Source organism: Nesoenas mayeri (assembly GCF_963082525.1).
Source record: "Nesoenas mayeri genome assembly, chromosome: 2".
Lineage (NCBI taxonomy): Eukaryota > Metazoa > Chordata > Aves > Columbiformes > Columbidae > Nesoenas > Nesoenas mayeri.
In genome coordinates, this window is record NC_137543.1 from 73,847,390 (window position 1) to 73,865,915 (window position 18,526).

The 18,526-nt window shown below is 40.7% G+C and overlaps 1 protein-coding gene across 2 annotated transcripts in view; it reads left to right on the forward strand.

The window, feature by feature from the left end:
* Positions 1–9,974, forward strand: part of GRB10 (growth factor receptor bound protein 10) — a gene marked incomplete at its 3' end in the record, with an annotated part of 107,210 nt that extends 97,236 nt beyond the window's left edge. For both annotated transcript variants that reach the window (XM_080340233.1, XM_080340234.1), the window contains 7 exons: positions 585–683; positions 3,532–3,609; positions 4,278–4,394; positions 5,285–5,351; positions 6,326–6,413; positions 8,957–9,050; positions 9,828–9,974. In XM_080340233.1, coding sequence (XP_080196359.1) covers positions 585–683; positions 3,532–3,609; positions 4,278–4,394; positions 5,285–5,351; positions 6,326–6,413; positions 8,957–9,050; positions 9,828–9,974 — 690 coding nt within the window. The remainder of the gene's footprint in view (positions 1–584; positions 684–3,531; positions 3,610–4,277; positions 4,395–5,284; positions 5,352–6,325; positions 6,414–8,956; positions 9,051–9,827) is intronic.
* Between the last annotated feature and the right edge of the window lie 8,552 nt (positions 9,975–18,526).

Sequence of the window (18,526 nt, forward strand, 5' to 3'; positions counted from 1 at the left end):
GTAACTGTCTGAGAAGAAAAAAGGCTGGGAGCTGGTTAAATTGACAGCAGTGAAATAGTCTCCTTCCCGGCAGTTGTTCCAGACAACAGTGGGTTCGCCTCAGAGAGTTGAGATGCTGCGGGACACATCCTGAAATTATGGAAGCAGACTGGCACTAACCTTCAGTTATGGAAACTTTAGTTCTTCATCTCAAAATGGGCGCTCATAAAAATCATTTAAAAAAAAAACCAAACAAACAAACAACAAAGCCACAAAAAACCTACAACCAAAACAACAACAGAACCCGCCAAAAATTACAAATGCCTTCGTTCTGGTTCTAGCAGGGTCTGAGTACCTTGTTGGTGCAAACTGCCAGAGCTGCAGAGTATTTCAAAGCAGGCACTGATGTTTATCTTACTGGACCCAGCTGAGAAAGTGATTTCTTTCATAGCATACTCAGCTTCTCCTGAGCTTTAATTCAGAGTGGTGTGACCTTTTCCTGGCCAGTTCTTGACTAATACTGGACTTGCCTTTGCTCTGCAGTGAACTTACATGCTGTTGTTTTTTCTCCTGAATTCATCTGACTTCCTTCTAATATTTTATAGCCCAACAGAGTGAGAAATGAAACTAAGGAACTGAGGTTGTTGTGTGCTGAAGATGAGCAAAGCAGGACATGCTGGATGACTGCCTTTCGACTCCTCAAGGTACCTCCTCTCTTCTGTGTGAATAGAGCTACCCGTGTAGTTAAGTTGCATTGGTCATTTTGTTTGTGAGAAGATATGTATATGTTCTTAAGCATCATCTGCCTCCAAAGCAAAACAGCCAAGAGCAAAATGCCCCGCAGATGTGTCCCTCCTAAGCTTTTAAGGACAGCACTGAGCTCATTTCCTTCCATTTCTGAATCAAGTATAATTTTAATATATGTGAATGAATCAAAAAACTGCTTAACAAGGTATTCGCAAGTTATTGTAAAGCTAAAGAAAATGTTTTGAAAGTGGTAAGTGTTTAGCTTAACTAGAACAGAGTGCTCTCTAGAGCCTTTGCCTCAGTTTTCTGAAGGTTCTGTTTTAAAAAGTAACAAAAATAAGCAACTCTGTCTCTGGGTGAAAGTTATTCATATCTCAGAGTAAATTATGAGATTTCTTGTAACATAGTAGGAGGCTTCACAGATTTCTTTCAAACAAAATCAGCACAGAAGGAACTGAGAAGGTTGGCTATTTTGTGCTCTTTGAAGCAGAGAACTTCCTGATCTTCATAGTGAAATGTGCAGAATTTTTTTTTTTTGTTTGGGTTTAAATTTTTCCCTGAAGGTGCTGCTTTGTGAAAGGGAATATACATACATATTAAAAAAAAAAAAAAAAAAACCAGGAAATATGATAGCTAATGTGTTTCACATGAAAATCTCACCTCTCTTCTGCACAGTTATCCCACTCTCTAATATTCTGTGTTAGAGTGCAGCATACAAAATGTGATAAAAAATAGAGACACGCACAAAGTGTGGTACTTGATACTAGGTACATGTCCACCAAAACAGGGTGGAGAACCTTGACCTCAGTCATCTTTGGTTCTCCCTGTAGCAAACAGATAATTTCAGATTTGGAAATGAGGCCACGACTGTTCTTCAGTCTGCTGCGGTTAATGCTCCAGTGTCCTGCTGGTGGCTGCTCTGTGCCAGACTGTGCCCAAAATGGGACGTGTAACCCGGGGGCACTGTGAGCAGTTGTCCTCTCTGTCCTGAATGAGCAGTCACTATTCCAGCCTAAGTGGCAGCCCGCATCGGCAAAACATTCACACCCCTCTCTGCCAAAATGCCACTTTCCCCAGCAGCATTTCACAACCACCTGCTGAAGAAGGTGCATTCCTGCAGCTCGTGTCCAAGGAGCTGAAAGGGTGTGGGGGCGTCAGAAGGAGCATGAGATTTATCTCTTCCCAAGTCCACATGTGGCATTGACTGGGAGAAACCACAGAGATTCCCATTGCTGCCTAAGCATTGTTTATTCCTCCCCTCCCTTTCGAAGGTAGTTTCTCTGATTTGTTTATCGTCAAGACATGACAAATGTTTGCTACAGTTACCTGTTCTAGGGAAAGCAAATCAGACTCCTAGGCCTGTGAGTATGAAAACACAACATCTGTTCTCCGTCTACATTAAATGGTCACCTTCCAAGCCAGAGCACATCTCTGAGTGTTCTCCAAATATTACCTCATTTGTTAATTGTAGGAGGTGCTGTGTTGCAGTACAGAAGTTCCTATTTTAAGTTGTTAGAAAAGCAGGTGTGTTAGCCATAGTGTGGGCCAGGATGTAAGGAGCAATCCCAGTAACAAGATGCATATTTGATCTCCATGGAGCTGATACCTGTGTTGACTATCGTAATTCACCCTCCAGTTAATTGACTTGACTCATGTTTAATACACATTAACAATTATGTGAGAGTTTGAGTCCCCAGACAATTCCAGGTGCTTCTTCTCAGCTGTCCTTTACTTTTCCTAATTACACAGAATTTTGCATAGTGGGGAAAGCGCTCAGAGGATCAGACAATTGTAGTGAATTGTGCCTTGAAGATGGCGCTTGCTCTGAAGAAATTGGCTACACTGGTCTAGGCACTAATGTTCCTGAATGGCAAGGAAAAACCTTCAGAGTGTACAGAATTCTTACCCAGCAGGTAGACATGCATCTTTCTGGGAATCTCTCTTTGCAGTGCGGCCTGTGGCAGCAACGGTGCTGTATGGCAGCACTGTATACTGGCACGTAACATTCACCTGTAAGCTGTTAACGCTACAGGGGGAAAATTAAGGGTGTGCCAGAAGGCTGTGGCTGTGACCCTCCTTTTTGTTTACCTATTGATTTAGCTTGCTATAGTCACATATTACCCTGTTTAAAAAATTATCTGTACCAGTTCAGTTAGAACAGTCAGTAAGCAATGTTGCTATACCTCAGCACTGTGCCTCTAAAGAAGACACTGAGTAGGTTTTTTCCTACCGCCCTAGTTACTAGTGTTGCTAAAATTTATCATGTTCAACGAGGAGCAGGACTGGAATTAAATCACCTTATTTTTACTAAGATGAGAGAAGTACCCGAAGTGTTATTTCCTGACAAAATTAATTAAAAGATCTAGTGAATTAGAAGGGTTCTTAGTTTTTAATCACTATGAAAACCGAGTTTGAACGGCTTACGAGGAATTTTTTGAAGTTCACATTACTAGGAGAGTAAAAAGAGAGGGAGTTAAAATATGTGTTCTGACCTCGAGTGAGCGCTTATATTCTACAAGGTAAACATGGTGATATCTGATAGTGGCAGAAATTACCTGTGTATTTCACTCAGGCTTATTAAAGTGTTGTCTTTTAAATAAAACTTGTCATGCGTATTTACTGCTCAATTACCACCTGCCAATCACTGTTACTCAGTGCAAATTGCTTTAGGACAGCTTCTGATCCTGAAAATAATAAACTGGTGATACCTTGCTCCAGTGTAAGTGGTATTATGAAACCACTGCAGTTTTTTTTTTTTCTAGGGTATATATTTGAATAATAATGTCCTTGCATTTCTGTTGGCAGTATGGAATGCTACTGTATCAGAATTACAGAATTCCTCAGCAGAGAAAAGCCATGCTTCCACACTTTTCCACTCCTGTAGTAAGTAATGAACTTTACCTCATTAATGTATGATGTTGGAAAAGATGCATTTGCTCTTGCATTTTAAAAGTGGAAAATTTTACGCTAACAAATGTAAATCCAGCATTGTGTAGCAAATCAACGTAAAGTTCACATTTTGCATGAGTACGGTGTACATGGTTGGCTCTCCATTATCTTAGGCTTACGTGATCCACATGATTGAAAAATCCTGGATACGTCAGGCGCTTTGAGAAGTATAGTACAGAGACATCTGGCTGTCTCTGCAGAAGCCAGCTTGGGTCTGGCAAAACTAACATGTACATTTCCTAAAATATGTCGGGCCAAGAGCTGACTGTTAGCTATCTGGAAGTGAAAATCGTAAATTTGGATCCCAGCTGGCCCTGGAAATGACTGGAGTATAGTAACAGGGCAAGTGGGCAACTTGAGCAAGATAGATTTTATTCTCAGCCATTGAATCCTCTCCCTCTCCTACAGCCGAAAAAGAAAAGCCGTCTTTTTTTTGTGTTTGTGAATCTTTTGGAAGGGGAAAAAAAAAAAGCGATGTATTTTCTGTGCTGTTGAAGGCTAGCTTGGGACAGTCTTCTGAAACCAAAAACATTTTGAAATTAAACTCTCAAGCTGGTTTTTTCTTTCCCTGTTTTTTGAAACAAGTGAAAATTCCTTTTCAGAGAAGTGTATCTGAAAACTCACTAGTAGCAATGGATTTTTCGGGGCAAATAGGAAGAGTTATTGAAAATCCTGCTGAAGCACAGAGTGCTGCCTTGGAAGAAGGACATGCTTGGAGGGTAGCTATCTTCTCTTCTTTTCTATTTTTGTATTAGTGTCTGTTGAGAGCCAAACCACGGAGTGTGCTATCATGTTAGTACAGTGCTGGTCACAGTCTAGCTTAGCTCCAACCTGAAGCAATCACACTGCAAGCATGCAGATCTGAAAGTCAATATCCATCTTTAGCAAAACTGTCACATTCACAACAACCTTCTACCACTGCTTCTCTGTCCCCCTAGTGTCCAGAGGAAAGTTGAGGGGGAAAGCAGACCCACCAGAACTTTACTGCCAGTTTGCAAAACCAGTCTCTGAGGAGGAATATGTCAAATTAAATGCTTCCCCACATGGAAGAGGCTGGGGCTCTGACTAATGGCTTGCTCCCAGTAAGTTTAACTGCAGAATATACAAGAGGCAGGACCTCTTGCAATGAAAACTGATGTAACTTGTTTATAGTGTCTTGTGGACAGACAGCTGCAGTATAAGTTTTCCCACATGCTCGTCTCTTAGGGAACAGGCGTCATTACTGAAGCACTACCTGGTGCTTTTATGTATGGGAGGGAAATACTGCTTGGTTTACTGAGTGCCTGGTGTTTTGCCTGAGCAGAAACATATCAGACCTTTCTTTTTTCTGTCATTTAAAAAATTTATTTTCTTTTTTTCCCTTTTTTTTTTTTTTTTTTTTTTAGATACTGAGCTTTCATCATTAACATCTGGCTTGTGTTTTAAGCCAACTGAAATGAGCCGCTGCTTGTAGATTAGCCCCCTTCAAAGTTGCATTTCTTTTTCTCATTCTTGCATTAAACTTGCCCAGCCCCCAGTTTCCTGTAAATTAAATCTGTATTGCATGTGCACTAATTCTCTTCTGTTAAAGCTTTAGTGTGGTTTTAATGGTAATTCATTTTCTCTATAGAAACGTAGCACAAGAATGAACATCTTGGGTAGCCAAAGTCCACTCCATCCTTCCACGCTGAGTACAGGTAAATTCTGCGGGTTTGTAAGCATAATATCAGAGGCCTCTGTGGTAAATAAAAGTTACATTTCATATAGAGACAGAGTACAGTCATGTAGTATTAATGCAACAATGTCAAATACAATGTTTATGTTTATCAGTAGCTTCTGTGTCATTAACATGCTTACCCGTACAGAGATAGTAAAAGGAACTTGTTTTTCTTTGGAGGCACGCTCAAGCTTTTCTTCAATATTAATCTTTCGAAATGCGGATTTTATAAAAATAAAGACACCATAAATGTTACATTTAACACAATCTGGCAGTCGTTTCTTCGTTTTAGACAAAGAAAGTCAATGAGTGATCTCTTAATCTTTAAAGAGTAAAAATCTTCAAAATAGCATTCTTTCCATACTAATTGAATAATGTAAAGTTATGGATGCCTTCAATGTGAGTCCTGAATATCTCTTTGAGGTTGCAAAATAATAGGAAATTGCATTATTAATATATCCTGGACTTCTTGGAGGAAACACAGCTATTCTCTGTTTCTGTTCTGTTGAACAGAATTTTAAAATACCATTTGAAAAACAACAACATAAAAATGTCTGGGAGTAACTCCACCCTTGAAAGCACAAACTGAAGTGCTTTTCATTATTTGAGAGTTAAAGTGACTTAGTTCTAACTTGTTAGCTTATACATTGTATTCTAAGACTTTAGTCCCAACACTTTCAAGAAGTTATGAAAAGGCAATATTATAACTTAGTCATGCAAACCAGAAAATACATGGAGATAATGCCATCTACTTGGTATATTAAGTAGGTGCAGTAGCTGATGCATTTTTTTTCATTTTGATTCATTTTTATATAGATAGGTGAAAGATATTTTATATTCTGTAATGAAACTGTACCCACTTTTAAAGTGTTTAAATGATTAGTGTGTGGAAAAAACTGTTGCACGTTACTGTTTTTAACCATTCTTTCTTTCCCTCTTCCCTCTTGCCTCCAGTTATTCATAGGACACAGCACTGGTTTCACGGCAGAATCTCTAGAGAAGAATCTCACAGGATTATTAAGCAACAAGGGCTTGTGGATGGGTAGGTATTCCTGTTGCTTAGTATTTATGATCTGATGGTAAGTGTTACAGACAAGAGCAAAACTGCTGCTGTAAGCTTTCACAAGCTTGTGAGCACTTTTGAGTAGCCTGATTCTTGACTAGTCCCTTTATAATTAATTCCTGTGATCTGCATAGAAGACACATTTTTTAGGCAAAGCGGTACCTAGCCAATTGCCCACAAATTTGTAATCAGCCATTTGGGTTTTTTTACATGAATCAGAGCAGTTAACGATGATTTCTCACTATTCTGTTCTAGAGCAAAGAAAGCACCTGTGCCAGTGGTCTCTAAAATGTCTGTACTTGAGATTTAAGTATCTTCTGAGCATCTCTGTTTCCCTTATTTGTATGTAGTTATGGTTATAGAAGGGAAGTTGCTTGAACTGTATTCAGCAGTTCTTCATTTGTGGAATGGGGCGAGCACGGTTGCCTTCAGTTCATTCATCTCACTGCTGGCAGGGTTAACGTAGAAACTTATGTTGGCTTCTCAGGAGACAGTCAAGTTCAAACCTTTCTTTGGCATTTTCTGATTCAGCAGTGTCACGAATCTTTGAAGGATGAAATACATTGCAGAAGTAGAAATTGCTAATGCATGTGCATATTCCTCAAGAAGAGCTTTTTTACTGTTTTGAGTTTTTTGCTAGGCTTAAGCTATTGGGTTTTAGCTGAGCAGGTCAAACAGAAAAGCTGAGGAAGCAAAGGACCACTGCTGACTTGTTGGGTTTCTGGTTCTGTCACACTACAGATCGTCTTTACAATCCGAGGCTCATTTTGACTTGTTGCCTTAGGAATCTAGCGGGCCATCCTTCTTGGGGTCTTCATAAATGTGTTAATGCCTTCAAGACGGTGTTGAATTGGTGCCCAGCCATCTTACTCACTGTGGAAGGTGAAAACTAGTTAGTTTGGCTGTGACAAGATCAGTCAGCAGTGGCAGAAGAACCATGTTACCTGTGTGCTCTGAGGTCTAAGGATCGTGGTTTTCAGGACAGAAAAAGTCCGGTCTGTGTTTTCCTGCTCTGTGTGTTCTTGAACAAAAGAAGGGGGAAAGTTAATAAATAGTCTTCTGGTGGTTCGTGTAAGATATTCAGCAATGTATATAGACAGCTATACTGCTGTCATTGGACTGTTTCTGGAAGCTATTGTTGAGCATGCATCCATCTGTATAGTCATTATTTGTGTGGACAGCCTGTTGCTTTCCAGAGGTTGAGTAAACACCTGCAGGATCAATTGTGCTGAGCTTGGCTTTGTACCACCAGTTTATGATACCGGGCGTACTGAAATACTGAAATACTGAGATACTGAGATACTCAGATACTGAGATACTGAAATGGCTAGATGCAAGATAATGTAGAGATAACTGCATGAACAGCAGCAGCCACAGAGCAGGGAAGAGATGGATCTTGATGTGTAAAGTCCTCGTCTCTTTTCCACACATCTGGTCTTGCTAGGACTAAAAAGGAATGTTCAAATACCATGCATGGTTTCCAGTGGTGGCAAGACATGCCTGTCTCTGAGTAGTGCACTGACCCTGGTTAAGATGGTGCATTTTTGTGGTATTGACATTTCTCAATTGGTTCTGAGGAGCTGGAGTAAGTTCTGCTGGGTTCGTAAGACTACAAGCAGTTCTTGCAACTCAGCCTTGGACAAGTGTGTTCCTGGCTTAGTGGTTAGCAATTAGGAGGACTTGAGGCCTCCCCCAGCACTGTGCTTGGCCATCTCACAAATCCACTAGTGATTAGCACTGTGAGACTCATGCCAAAGGTATATTCTTGTTTCCTGTGGCGTGGAGAGGTTCTTTTTCTTTAGTTCATAAATGTCATGAGGGGGAAACTTTTTTACTAGAATTTTTTCTCCTCTTCCAAGTATGTATTTAACCATTTGAGGTAAGACTCCAGTTTTGTGGGTTGACTTAAAACTGACAGTTGCATAGTGTATGATGTTGCTAGCTATACTCCTATTTCCAGTGATCTGAAGGAAAAAGACAGTGACTGTTTTAGAGGAAAAAACAGTGTGTCTTTTCCCCATCTTGATTATGTGGATGCTACTTAACTGATTGTTGTTTTAAGAAAGTATTGAGTTTCTGTGCAATTGTGGCCATTTATTTTAAACGTAATTTTGCTAATACTGGATTTCTGTAAACTGATGCAAGATCCTGGAGAGTGGGAAGAGATTTTCATGTATTACTTTCCCATCTACAGAAATCCAGATTTGCTTTGGAGTTAAATGAGAACATTTTCTTCACAAGAGTAGCTATCAGTAACGGAAAGCTCAGTTAGAGACCCTTTAAAAAAGCCTCATACATACATTCATAGGGGAAGAACTACTGCCATGTATCTTTCAGTTCTAATTTCTTCATCTATTACTGTTATATAGCCATGGTATAAAAATTGAAAGCAAATTGCCAGTTGCCTGTTAACCCAACTAAAGAAGAGTTAGGCAATAGCACAAAATGACTTAGTAGTTCTGATTATTTATGAAGAAATGGATTGTGTTATTCAGTGTGTACTTAAAAATGTTCTCTCCTAGACTATTTCTTCTCCGGGACAGCCAAAGCAATCCAAAGGCATTTGTACTTACGCTGTGCCATCATCAAAAAATAAAACATTTTCAAATCTTGCCGGTAAGCAGATTATTTTTGATACTGATCACCAAAAAAAAGAACTTATAAAGCTTTGCCAACATCTGAAGAGACCTCGTATTAATTACTGATGTAATTAACAGGGATGTTTCCATTAGCAACGATATTAGCAACTATTCTTTAGAATTGTCAAATGCCTGATTAAGATTCTTTGTTAACATTGCCTGAAAAAACAGTGTAAGTCATTTAGATACAGATGTAATGCAAATAACTTGTTCTCTAGGACTGAGAGCAGCAACAGTGGCAGTTGTCACCCTGTCACTTAGGCAAATGTAGAATAACTTAGGGAAACTGTAAAAACTTTTATTCTGAAGGTTATACAGTACCACTGGGCTTAAAGTAACGTTACACTGAGATGTCAATGAACTATTTGGTTTTTATCTTGATCAAAAAGAGCACCAGAAGTTTTAAGATCACACTGACCTCTCTATTGGTCCAAGCCTTCTACCCTTGCTTTGCCTACCAATTTTACAAACAGCTAACAAATATCTTTTGGGTAATGTAATGAAGACCAGTCTATGCAACTTTCAATTACTCTCCCCATGAGCTTTCCCTTTAATTAAGAAAACATTTCAAGTTGCGTTATTGTACATCCCTTTCTAGTGCTGTGCATGGTTTTGTGAAGATCTCTGGGCACTGGGTTGTTTGGGCAGTGCCCAACATTTATCTTACGTCACACACCCATACTCTTTATGTTTTTGCATACTTGCATCTCTTCGTGTGCAGCCTAAACTTAAAAAGGATGTTTTGTTTCCCCAGTGTGAAGATGATGGACAGATATTTTTCAGCCTGGATGATGGGAACACCAAATTCAGTGATCTAATCCAGCTTGTTGAATTCTATCAGCTAAACAAAGGAGTCTTGCCCTGCAAACTCAAACACCACTGCATCCGAGTGGCCTTATGACCTCAAATCTGACTCTCACTGAAGACTGGATTTGCTAGAAGAGTAATTGTAAGAGAACGTTGACACTGGGGAATTGGCAGATTTGTAAGCTGGTAAAAACAAATAAAAATATTATGCACCTTGGGACTCTGAAAGGGATGGATTCGACAGGTGGCAACAGACCGAGATTGCTGGTTTGTCTAACGCCTAAGAGTGATTGCTGCTGAGTGTCCCAGCATCCCAAAAATGGGGGGAGGGTATGTGAAACCATGAGTAAATTTGAAAGAAAACTGGAAACTGTCTTGGCTGGGCCACTTAACAGGAACAAGTGTGAAGAGAAATCTTTGGAAAGAACTCTTGCCCTGGAATAATCTTGACAATTAAGACTAGTGTGTTTACTTTTTGTATTGATCACTTTTTTTGCACTCCTACTTTGTTTCGGATATTGTATGCAGCCTATATTAGGAGCTGATGTGGCTTTTAAAATTCATGCAGGAGTTGGGTAGTAATCTGCACCCTAAAATGTATGGAATGCTTCAGCCTAAAAGGATCTAGAAGAAAATCAAGAAGTGTGTGTGTGTGTGTGTGTGTGTGAGAGAGAGCGCGCACTTGTGTGTCTCAAACTTCTCTGGAGACCTGAGGTTCATTGATCTGCAGATGTCTTTGAAGAAGCAATGAAGATACAATTCTAAGAGAACATACCACCATATACATACTCTTAAAACTGTTGACTTGTAGCATTATGGCTGTAGTATGTTGATGGCATACTAGTGGCATCCGGTCATGGAAAGACTGTATTAGATTCTATGCACAAATTTTTATTATTGGAGTGGTGGTTTGTTTTTTACAGCCTTTTGACTGTTTTCCTGAGGAAAATTACTGTTACTAAATAGAATAGGACTGAGTGACTACACCTGCATTTGAAACCATTTTTTTGTGAGGAGATTCTTCTGCAGGTAGTCTTAGTATGACAAAAACACACACAAAAAAAACCAACCTGTGGTTTTAGCTTTATAGCTCCTTGAATTTTCAGAATCTTTCAAAGAGCTTTTTCCATATGGTAAAGCTACAGTGACACAAAGTTCTCCTGGGGAATAGGGCACAAAAAGAACTGTACACCTTCTGGTTGTGGTAGGGCCATGAAAGTTTACACGATGAGAAGGAACATACTGGGAATGGAAACGTATTTGATTGTAAACTAGCTGCTGGCAATATCATCCATCGAGGGAACTGGTGATCCCTGTGTCACACACGCTAAAGCACGCCAGTACCTGTGGCAGACAAGCACATATCCTGCTCTGGTCCCGGTTTGTCATCAGAACTACTTTATTGTTAATGTTTAAATCGATTATTTAATGTTTACACAATAACTCTTTCTGATGATAAAGCAGTATTAAAGTTAGACACGTCCCACCTTGATCCTCCAATTGCAAATATTCTTTCAGCAATGCGGTTGGTGCAGGAACTGCTACTGAATTCACTTCCCAGTACTTCATGCAGTTGGCCACAGCGTGGATATTCCACTCTGGGAACTTGCAGAGCGTAGCACAGAACGGAGCACTCTGAAGGTGGTAAATTATTTCCACAGGCTACTTCATCCGTACTAATATTTGCCACTGGGTTTCAAATCCTAGCCATCTGAAAGGGTAAAGAAGGAAAACCAATCCTACACCTTTAGGTCTTCATGTAGTGTTGAGAATAGCTCAAGACAAACCATAACCTGCCTGAGTTGTCCATATCAGCTTGTAACTATGTCAATGGTATAGAAACACTGTATTTTAGTTTACAGAACACATGTAGTATTTTTTTTTTCCATTTAATGTCTAGATATTAAAAATGAAGAAACTTGATTTTGTTTTTAGTAGCCTTTTTTGTTTTATTTTTTTTTAATTGTACATAGTGAAATGAGTGTTCCTGCTTTCTAGACAATGTATTTTAAAACCTTGAAATTAAGCTAACTTAAGTCTGACTTCACTTTGCATGCTTCTATTTGGCCCCTATTAGGAGAAAAAAAGATCCTTGTATTGACTACATTACCAGTTAAATAAGACCATTTATGCTGTAGTTTTAAGTTCTTCTGTTTACATAGCTTAGTGACAACCATGCGTTTTTCCCAGTAGGAGGATAGTATTTGCAGTGTTTCATATTTATAAAAAAAAAACCTTGCATCTTATTTAAATTGAGACTAAAAGTTTGACTATGAATCATGATTTTTTTATGTAGATGGTTGACTTAGTATTTTGTACTTTTCCCAGCTAAAGTGAGCTGTTTAGAGAAAGTGACCACCTTCAAAGTGGCAACAATCTTACTTAAGCAGATCACTGCTTTGTCTTCTTTCTGCTGGAAAACAGTCAATACCACCTTAGTTTTCCAACAGATTCAGCTGGCTGCCAGCTCAGAATACCAAGGACTGAAGGACATTTGACTCTTATTTTTGTATTTAAATGACATGAATGTAAAGGGGATGCTCAGGGTTGTTTTGGAGCCTGTTGAATTTTTATCTTTTTGCCTGTGATTTTATTTTCTAAATAAATACTTCATGTAGCAATCTTGAATATGTTGAGAAGGAAAATGCCAAACCGTTTTGGTAATGAGGTTACTAGTTAAGTTATGTTACGATAGGTGTTAAAGTACAAAAAACTTTTTATTTGTTAATTAATCTTGAAGAAACACGTGCCTCAGTTTAGATGTTTTGTCTTATCTTTTCTGCACTAAATACCTGACAGTTTGACCAATCAATGCACCTTTCCAGTGGCAAGACTTGCTTATCGTAAATTATATTGTCACAATGCAAGATTTAGTGACTGTAAAATGGAATAAAGTTTAAAGTTTCAGGGAATGCAAAAGGTATTAACTTAAGAGACAAAACCTTTATTCAATATGCTTTGCTTCATACTGTAAATAGCTTTTTGGCTTGTGAACCTAATTGTAATCTTTCAGGTATTTTTGTACAAATAAGGGACTGATATTCTGTTTCTTGTAATTAGAAATAAACGTTAATACAATGCTATTCATTTTATATTGGAATGAATGTCTTCTTTTGGATATATCTGTACACCATGTGTCTCTCGCCTGACTGCTGAGTGATTTGGTGTGGGTTATGTTAAGCAGCCTTTAAGAAGAGTTAAGAGGAAAACAGAATCCCCAAGGTGTCTTTATTCTGATTGTTCTGTCTTACGATTCCTATTATGACAGACCGACCTTTATTTAAAAAATAACTTGTTCACTCTTTTTATTTGAGGAAAATTGTTGGGGATATTCTGCTATGATATTTACAATGTTCATTTGGGAAGATTGCTAGAATCAAATCAGGAAATACAGCATGAGCATCTATTGTTTTATGACCCAAAGCTATAACTCACTGAAAATGTGCACTCTGCATAAAGCACTTTATTGGCATGATAACTGCTGGATCAGAAAACTTTTCAATAGTACTTTCAGAAAGCACTTATCTACCCCTGTAATCCTTACATTTGAGTGGCCCATCAGCATTTGGGTGGAAAAGCACATCTGCACAAAACATGTTTTTGCTTAGAAATGCCATGGGGGGAGGGCAGAGACTGGTGGTTTTTCTAATAGACAGTTGGCAAGGTTTCACTTTTTTGTTGGACAAAATCCTTTCCTGTTTGTGCCTTGCTAATCTATGGAGGCCATCAAATGCATTCCAAAAATGTTTCTTTCTGGAAGTATGTGTTAAAGGGCTTAGCATTCGCTGTCCTGCATGCAGCAACTTATTCTTCCACTGGGTTGCGCAAAGGGAACTGCTTGCTTACAAAAAGTTTGAAGGCGCCTACTTCTTGCTTAGCTAAAGGAAGCTGTGCTGACATTGAAACCACCCCGCTCTGTAATCATTAAAAGTCAAGGACTATAATTCCACACAAAACTGTAATAAAAAAAAAAAAACAACCAACCCCAAGCCCCACCTTACTTTATTGCATTTATTACGTTTGGAGCAGACAAGAAGATGGCATGAAAAAGGAGCAGAATGGTAACAAGGTGTTGGTAAGCCCAACCTAGTGGCAGGTCAGAGCTGCCTGCATGTTTGTCCAAACTCCCACAACTGTCGCCAGTGCAAAATGTTACCTGTAAAATCTGACCCTAGATATTAACAGCAAGTACCTGTGCTATCAGAATAAAATCAGTCTGGGTCAGAAATGGGTCTATGGCACAGATTTCAATTAATGACCTGCTTTTATATTAGTTGGAGGACAACAGATATAATCAGGCGCTTGACTCCACATGAAGCCTAGTGTGAAGTTCACCTGGCAAAACCACTTAAATGCATTTGGATCTCTGAGTAAGTGAATATCAGACTAGTGTTTTACAGCGTGTGTCTGCAGCACTTTTACCCGGATACACAGAACCCCGAAGTTAGGTTTATGTTAACACCAAATTGCTTCCTTGACCTGTACCTGCAAAACCAGATGAGTAAAACATCACGAGATGAGCCATTTCCCTTCAAGTAAACTGAACTTTAGATGGCTGTGGGATTGTTACTTCTAATTTAGAATCATAGAAAATAATCATAGAATGGTATGGTTTGAAAGGGACCTTCAAAAATCATCTAGTCCAACCCCCTGCAATGAGCAGGGACATCTGCAACTAGATCGGGTTGCTCAGAGCCCCGTCCCGCCTGGCCTGGAATGTCTCCAGGGATGGGGCATTTACCACCTCTCTGGGCAACCTGGGCCAATATTTTACCACCCTCATTGTAACAAATTTCTTCCTCATGTCTAGCCTGAACCTCCCCTCTTCTACTTTAAAACCATTACCTCTTGTCCTGTCAAGTGATGTTTTTATTTGGTTTGTTAATGTCCAGCTTGTATACTGCTTTGTGTCTTGGGCATTGTTTGTCTAACAGCTTGGAAGTTTCAGTAACAACATCAGCAAATGGAGAAAAGAGAGATCTTCCTTTGAAATATCCATGTTGCCATAATTTGGGTTGCTTCTGCATCCTAAAACTTATGTCTTCCTTTCTTGTAGCACAATGTAGTTAGTATTTGAAAAGCAAATACAACCACAACTATGTCCAAGGGCTATAGGATTTTTGTTACATATTGTGACTAGTCACATCTGAGATTTCAAAATATATTACTTTGTTTAACACCCATATCGCAGACTCAGACTGAAGACACTCTGTTATCATTGCTCATCATTTTGAACAGACACTTGCAGATTTTTAAGCAAGAAAGATTGGTTCATCACAAGACTCTGATTAACAGGGTCTTACAACACTTGTTTGTTTACCCAGGTTTGGATGTTTTACTATGATCAGGTGCTTTCTGTCTGTTGGCTGCAATAGTCTGGCCCTACAATTGGGGAACAGGATGGGGAAATTATCAGCGCAGCTTCTGGCTCTGAGTCAAAATCCAGCCTGGGTTCATGGGCACTGAACCTCAGCTCAGCTGCAGTCAGAGCTGTGACTCTCAAGAAAAGAGAGCTCAGAAGAGTTAGACTGGGAGGGAAATGGAGTGGAGAAAAGAATTACTCTTGGGCAGCATTGTCCAAGTGATGGCGTGGGTGTGACTAGGAACACAGTGAAGACAGTGGTGTGACGTCTGAGTGCTGCTCACCAGTCCCTTGGAGTCAGCTTCCCCTTTTCTTCCCTCAGACTTGTGAAGACACTTCTACGTACAGGCTTCCACTTCTATTTGCCTTTTGAAACACATTGTCCAGAGGTATGAGGATTGGCATTTTGGGTTACTGAGCATAGAATTAGCTATGAAATTGGTGTTCTCCACAGTCTGCCTGTTCTCCAAAACAGTCCGTCCAACAGCCATCAAGAGAAAAGGAAGGTAAAAGTAGGGTTCTGCCAACAATGGTGAGAATAATTAAAGCAAATCACTAACCTCAGTACTGAAAATGCACAAGTTCATTGCCCCACAAAGAATGCTAGATACATCCTATTTTGAATTTTTTTTAGTTAGTATTTGATTTCTTCAGTAACACTTGCAAGTATCATAATAATACCATAATACTGCTGCTGAATTTGTGCAGGATATTAGTGTGTTCTGTGTGACTTTCACCAGTTCTTAGTTTTTCAGGTTACCGTAGCAGTCTCAGAATCATGTCCAAGACAAAACCAAACACAGAAACGAGGCAAGCTGTGAGGATTAGAGCTTCCTGAAAAATTGCCCCACAACACACCTAGTCATGGAATAATTACAGAATTGGTAGGTAGAATAATTAATTTGGTTTTTCACTGAAGACTGTGTGGTTTGCAAAAACAGCTGGCTAAACAAGGATGAAAATTGTTGAAGGCTTACAAAGTTTGCCTCAAAATATTTACAGTCAATTGTTGGAAGAAGTGCTTGACCTTCTCTAGAAAACAGAGCACTGTGAAGAATAGAGCGTGTTTGAGAAGACATTGTATCCTCTTGGTTGCATGAGCACCTTCACAAACAAAATTGCAGAAGCTCCTGCCGTTGAAAGGATGAGGGAGCAGGAACTCCTAGGACAGGAGCAGGAAGGGAGGCTTAGGATGCAGTAGCAATGGAAAAGGTACAAGGAATTGCAAACAAGGTGATTAGAGGAACCATCAAATATAGTGAGATGGCTTGGCCAACCAGAAATCAGAGACTGAGGGTAGTATAACAGACTTGCAGAAAAACATAGGCAGATGAGCAGAATACAAAACATTTAATCATGATCCCTTTCAGTACACATGTTGCAGAGCATCACCTGAAGTGTGCAGGGGCCCAGTTCAGGAAAACCAGAAGTATTTTTTCACAGATTGCTTGTGTAAGCTCCAGTGTTCTCTACCCCAAATTGTAGCATGTGGCAAAAGTTCATGTGGGTTCATGGAGGGCTTAAACGTAAGGACAGTGAAAACTCAGCTGATGGACATTAACTACAAAATACCATTTTTCACTCTGGAAGATCATGGGCCACATGTCACCAAGTGCCAGGAGCAGCCTTTAGGAGAAGAATCATTACCTGGCTGCCCATATTTCTACTCTTTCTTCCTTGTATGTCCATTACCAAGTGTTAGGCAAGGTATTGGGCTAGGAAGATCTTTTATCTGATGCAGTACGTGTCCACAGGAGGGCCAGCTCATACAGGAAGAGCTGGAGGCAGTGCTAACAGCTGAGGAAAGACCAAGAAAAGCCTGTGCTACAATCAACTGCAGGCTCCCTTTGACTGAATTAAGGCTGTCCTCAGAGAAACAGCCATGTAAGCATTGAATTTGCTCACTACCACCCCAGAAGGCAATGCCTCCAGGGTCTGCAACAGCTGTCCCCCCTACACCAGCCTGCCACTGGGAGGGTTTGCTGGGGCACAGGGGCTGCCTGGTTCAGCTGCTACAGCTGGGCAGAGCCCGTTGGGGCCCTGAAGCTGTACAAGGGTAGTGTTTGGCTTGATTTAGGTCCAAAACAAAGTGATAAATGACAGGAACTGAGCAAAGTTATGCCACGTCCTCTGAAATGAGCGCTAGACTGAGAATAGATCCTGCTCACTTGCAAGTCAGGAGCAGGTATCCTGACAGGTGCACGCAAATGGGTATCGCTGGACTTCTTTGTTCAGTAGTGCACAGGGCTGTGTTGTGAAGGCTTCTTCTAGGTAAAATGCTGCTTTCCCCCCCGCTGTGAGGGAGATGAGAAAGAGAAAGGGGCACACAACTGCTGGAGCCCAGTGTTTTCTCACAGAAACAGCACAGGGAGAGAGGGCTGCGCTGGGGCTGGCCAGACCTGAGTGGGTCCAGGGCATCCTGCGAGGCTCTCCCCAGCCACCCACTGCTGCTCGGGCAGGGAGAGAACGGAAAGAGCAAATGCTGGTTCGCACCTCAGTTACATCCCAGAGTATCTCTGGAACAATGACTCCCAAAGGGCCACCCCACAGCTCCCACCATACAGTGGTCAGGCACAGGGCCTGCCACGTAGTCTCTGGCCCCAGGCACCTGCTGCTGTTTGAGGGACTCAGAACCTGTCCAGCGGGGAAGGACAGGAAAATCCCATTTTGCTAATTCCTGGTCTCCATTTCTAGGTCGTTTATGTCCAGGAGTGACTCAGGACAAAATGGCCAGCCCCCCTTAGAAAAAATAAGTAAATAAATAGGTAGGCAGATAGATATGTCTGACACATCAGTGCATGCCACTTGAAACACAGCCTGGACTTTGTGTCATTCCCGATCTGAAGGAAGCTGGGGTTTGCATGCCAGAGCTGCAGGCAGGGAGGAGCCCCTGTCCACTCCCCTGTCCCCCTGACCTGTCTCCTCCACTGCCCTTGGCAGCCAGGCCAGGCTGGCAGAGGTTGACTGTGAATGGGCCCCGTGATGGAGCCCAAGTCAGTGGGGTCTCATGGTCCTCTGTTAAACATGTGAGGGTTTTTATTTCTTTCTTTCTTTGATTTGCTTTGTTTTATGACAGTCACTGAGAAGGGCAGCACCCCAGGCTGTTTACAGCAGTAAAACAGCTCTAAGCAAATGTCGGGTGTTCACCAGCCTCCTGTGTGGCAGTTGCTGCAAATGGCGGCACTGGCCAATGACTGGGTAACGGCCGGCAGTGCTGTCTGGGGTGAGGCCGACCCTGAAAGCAGCGGGGTGCCCATCCCCTCATGTCCCACCCCAGTCCAGGC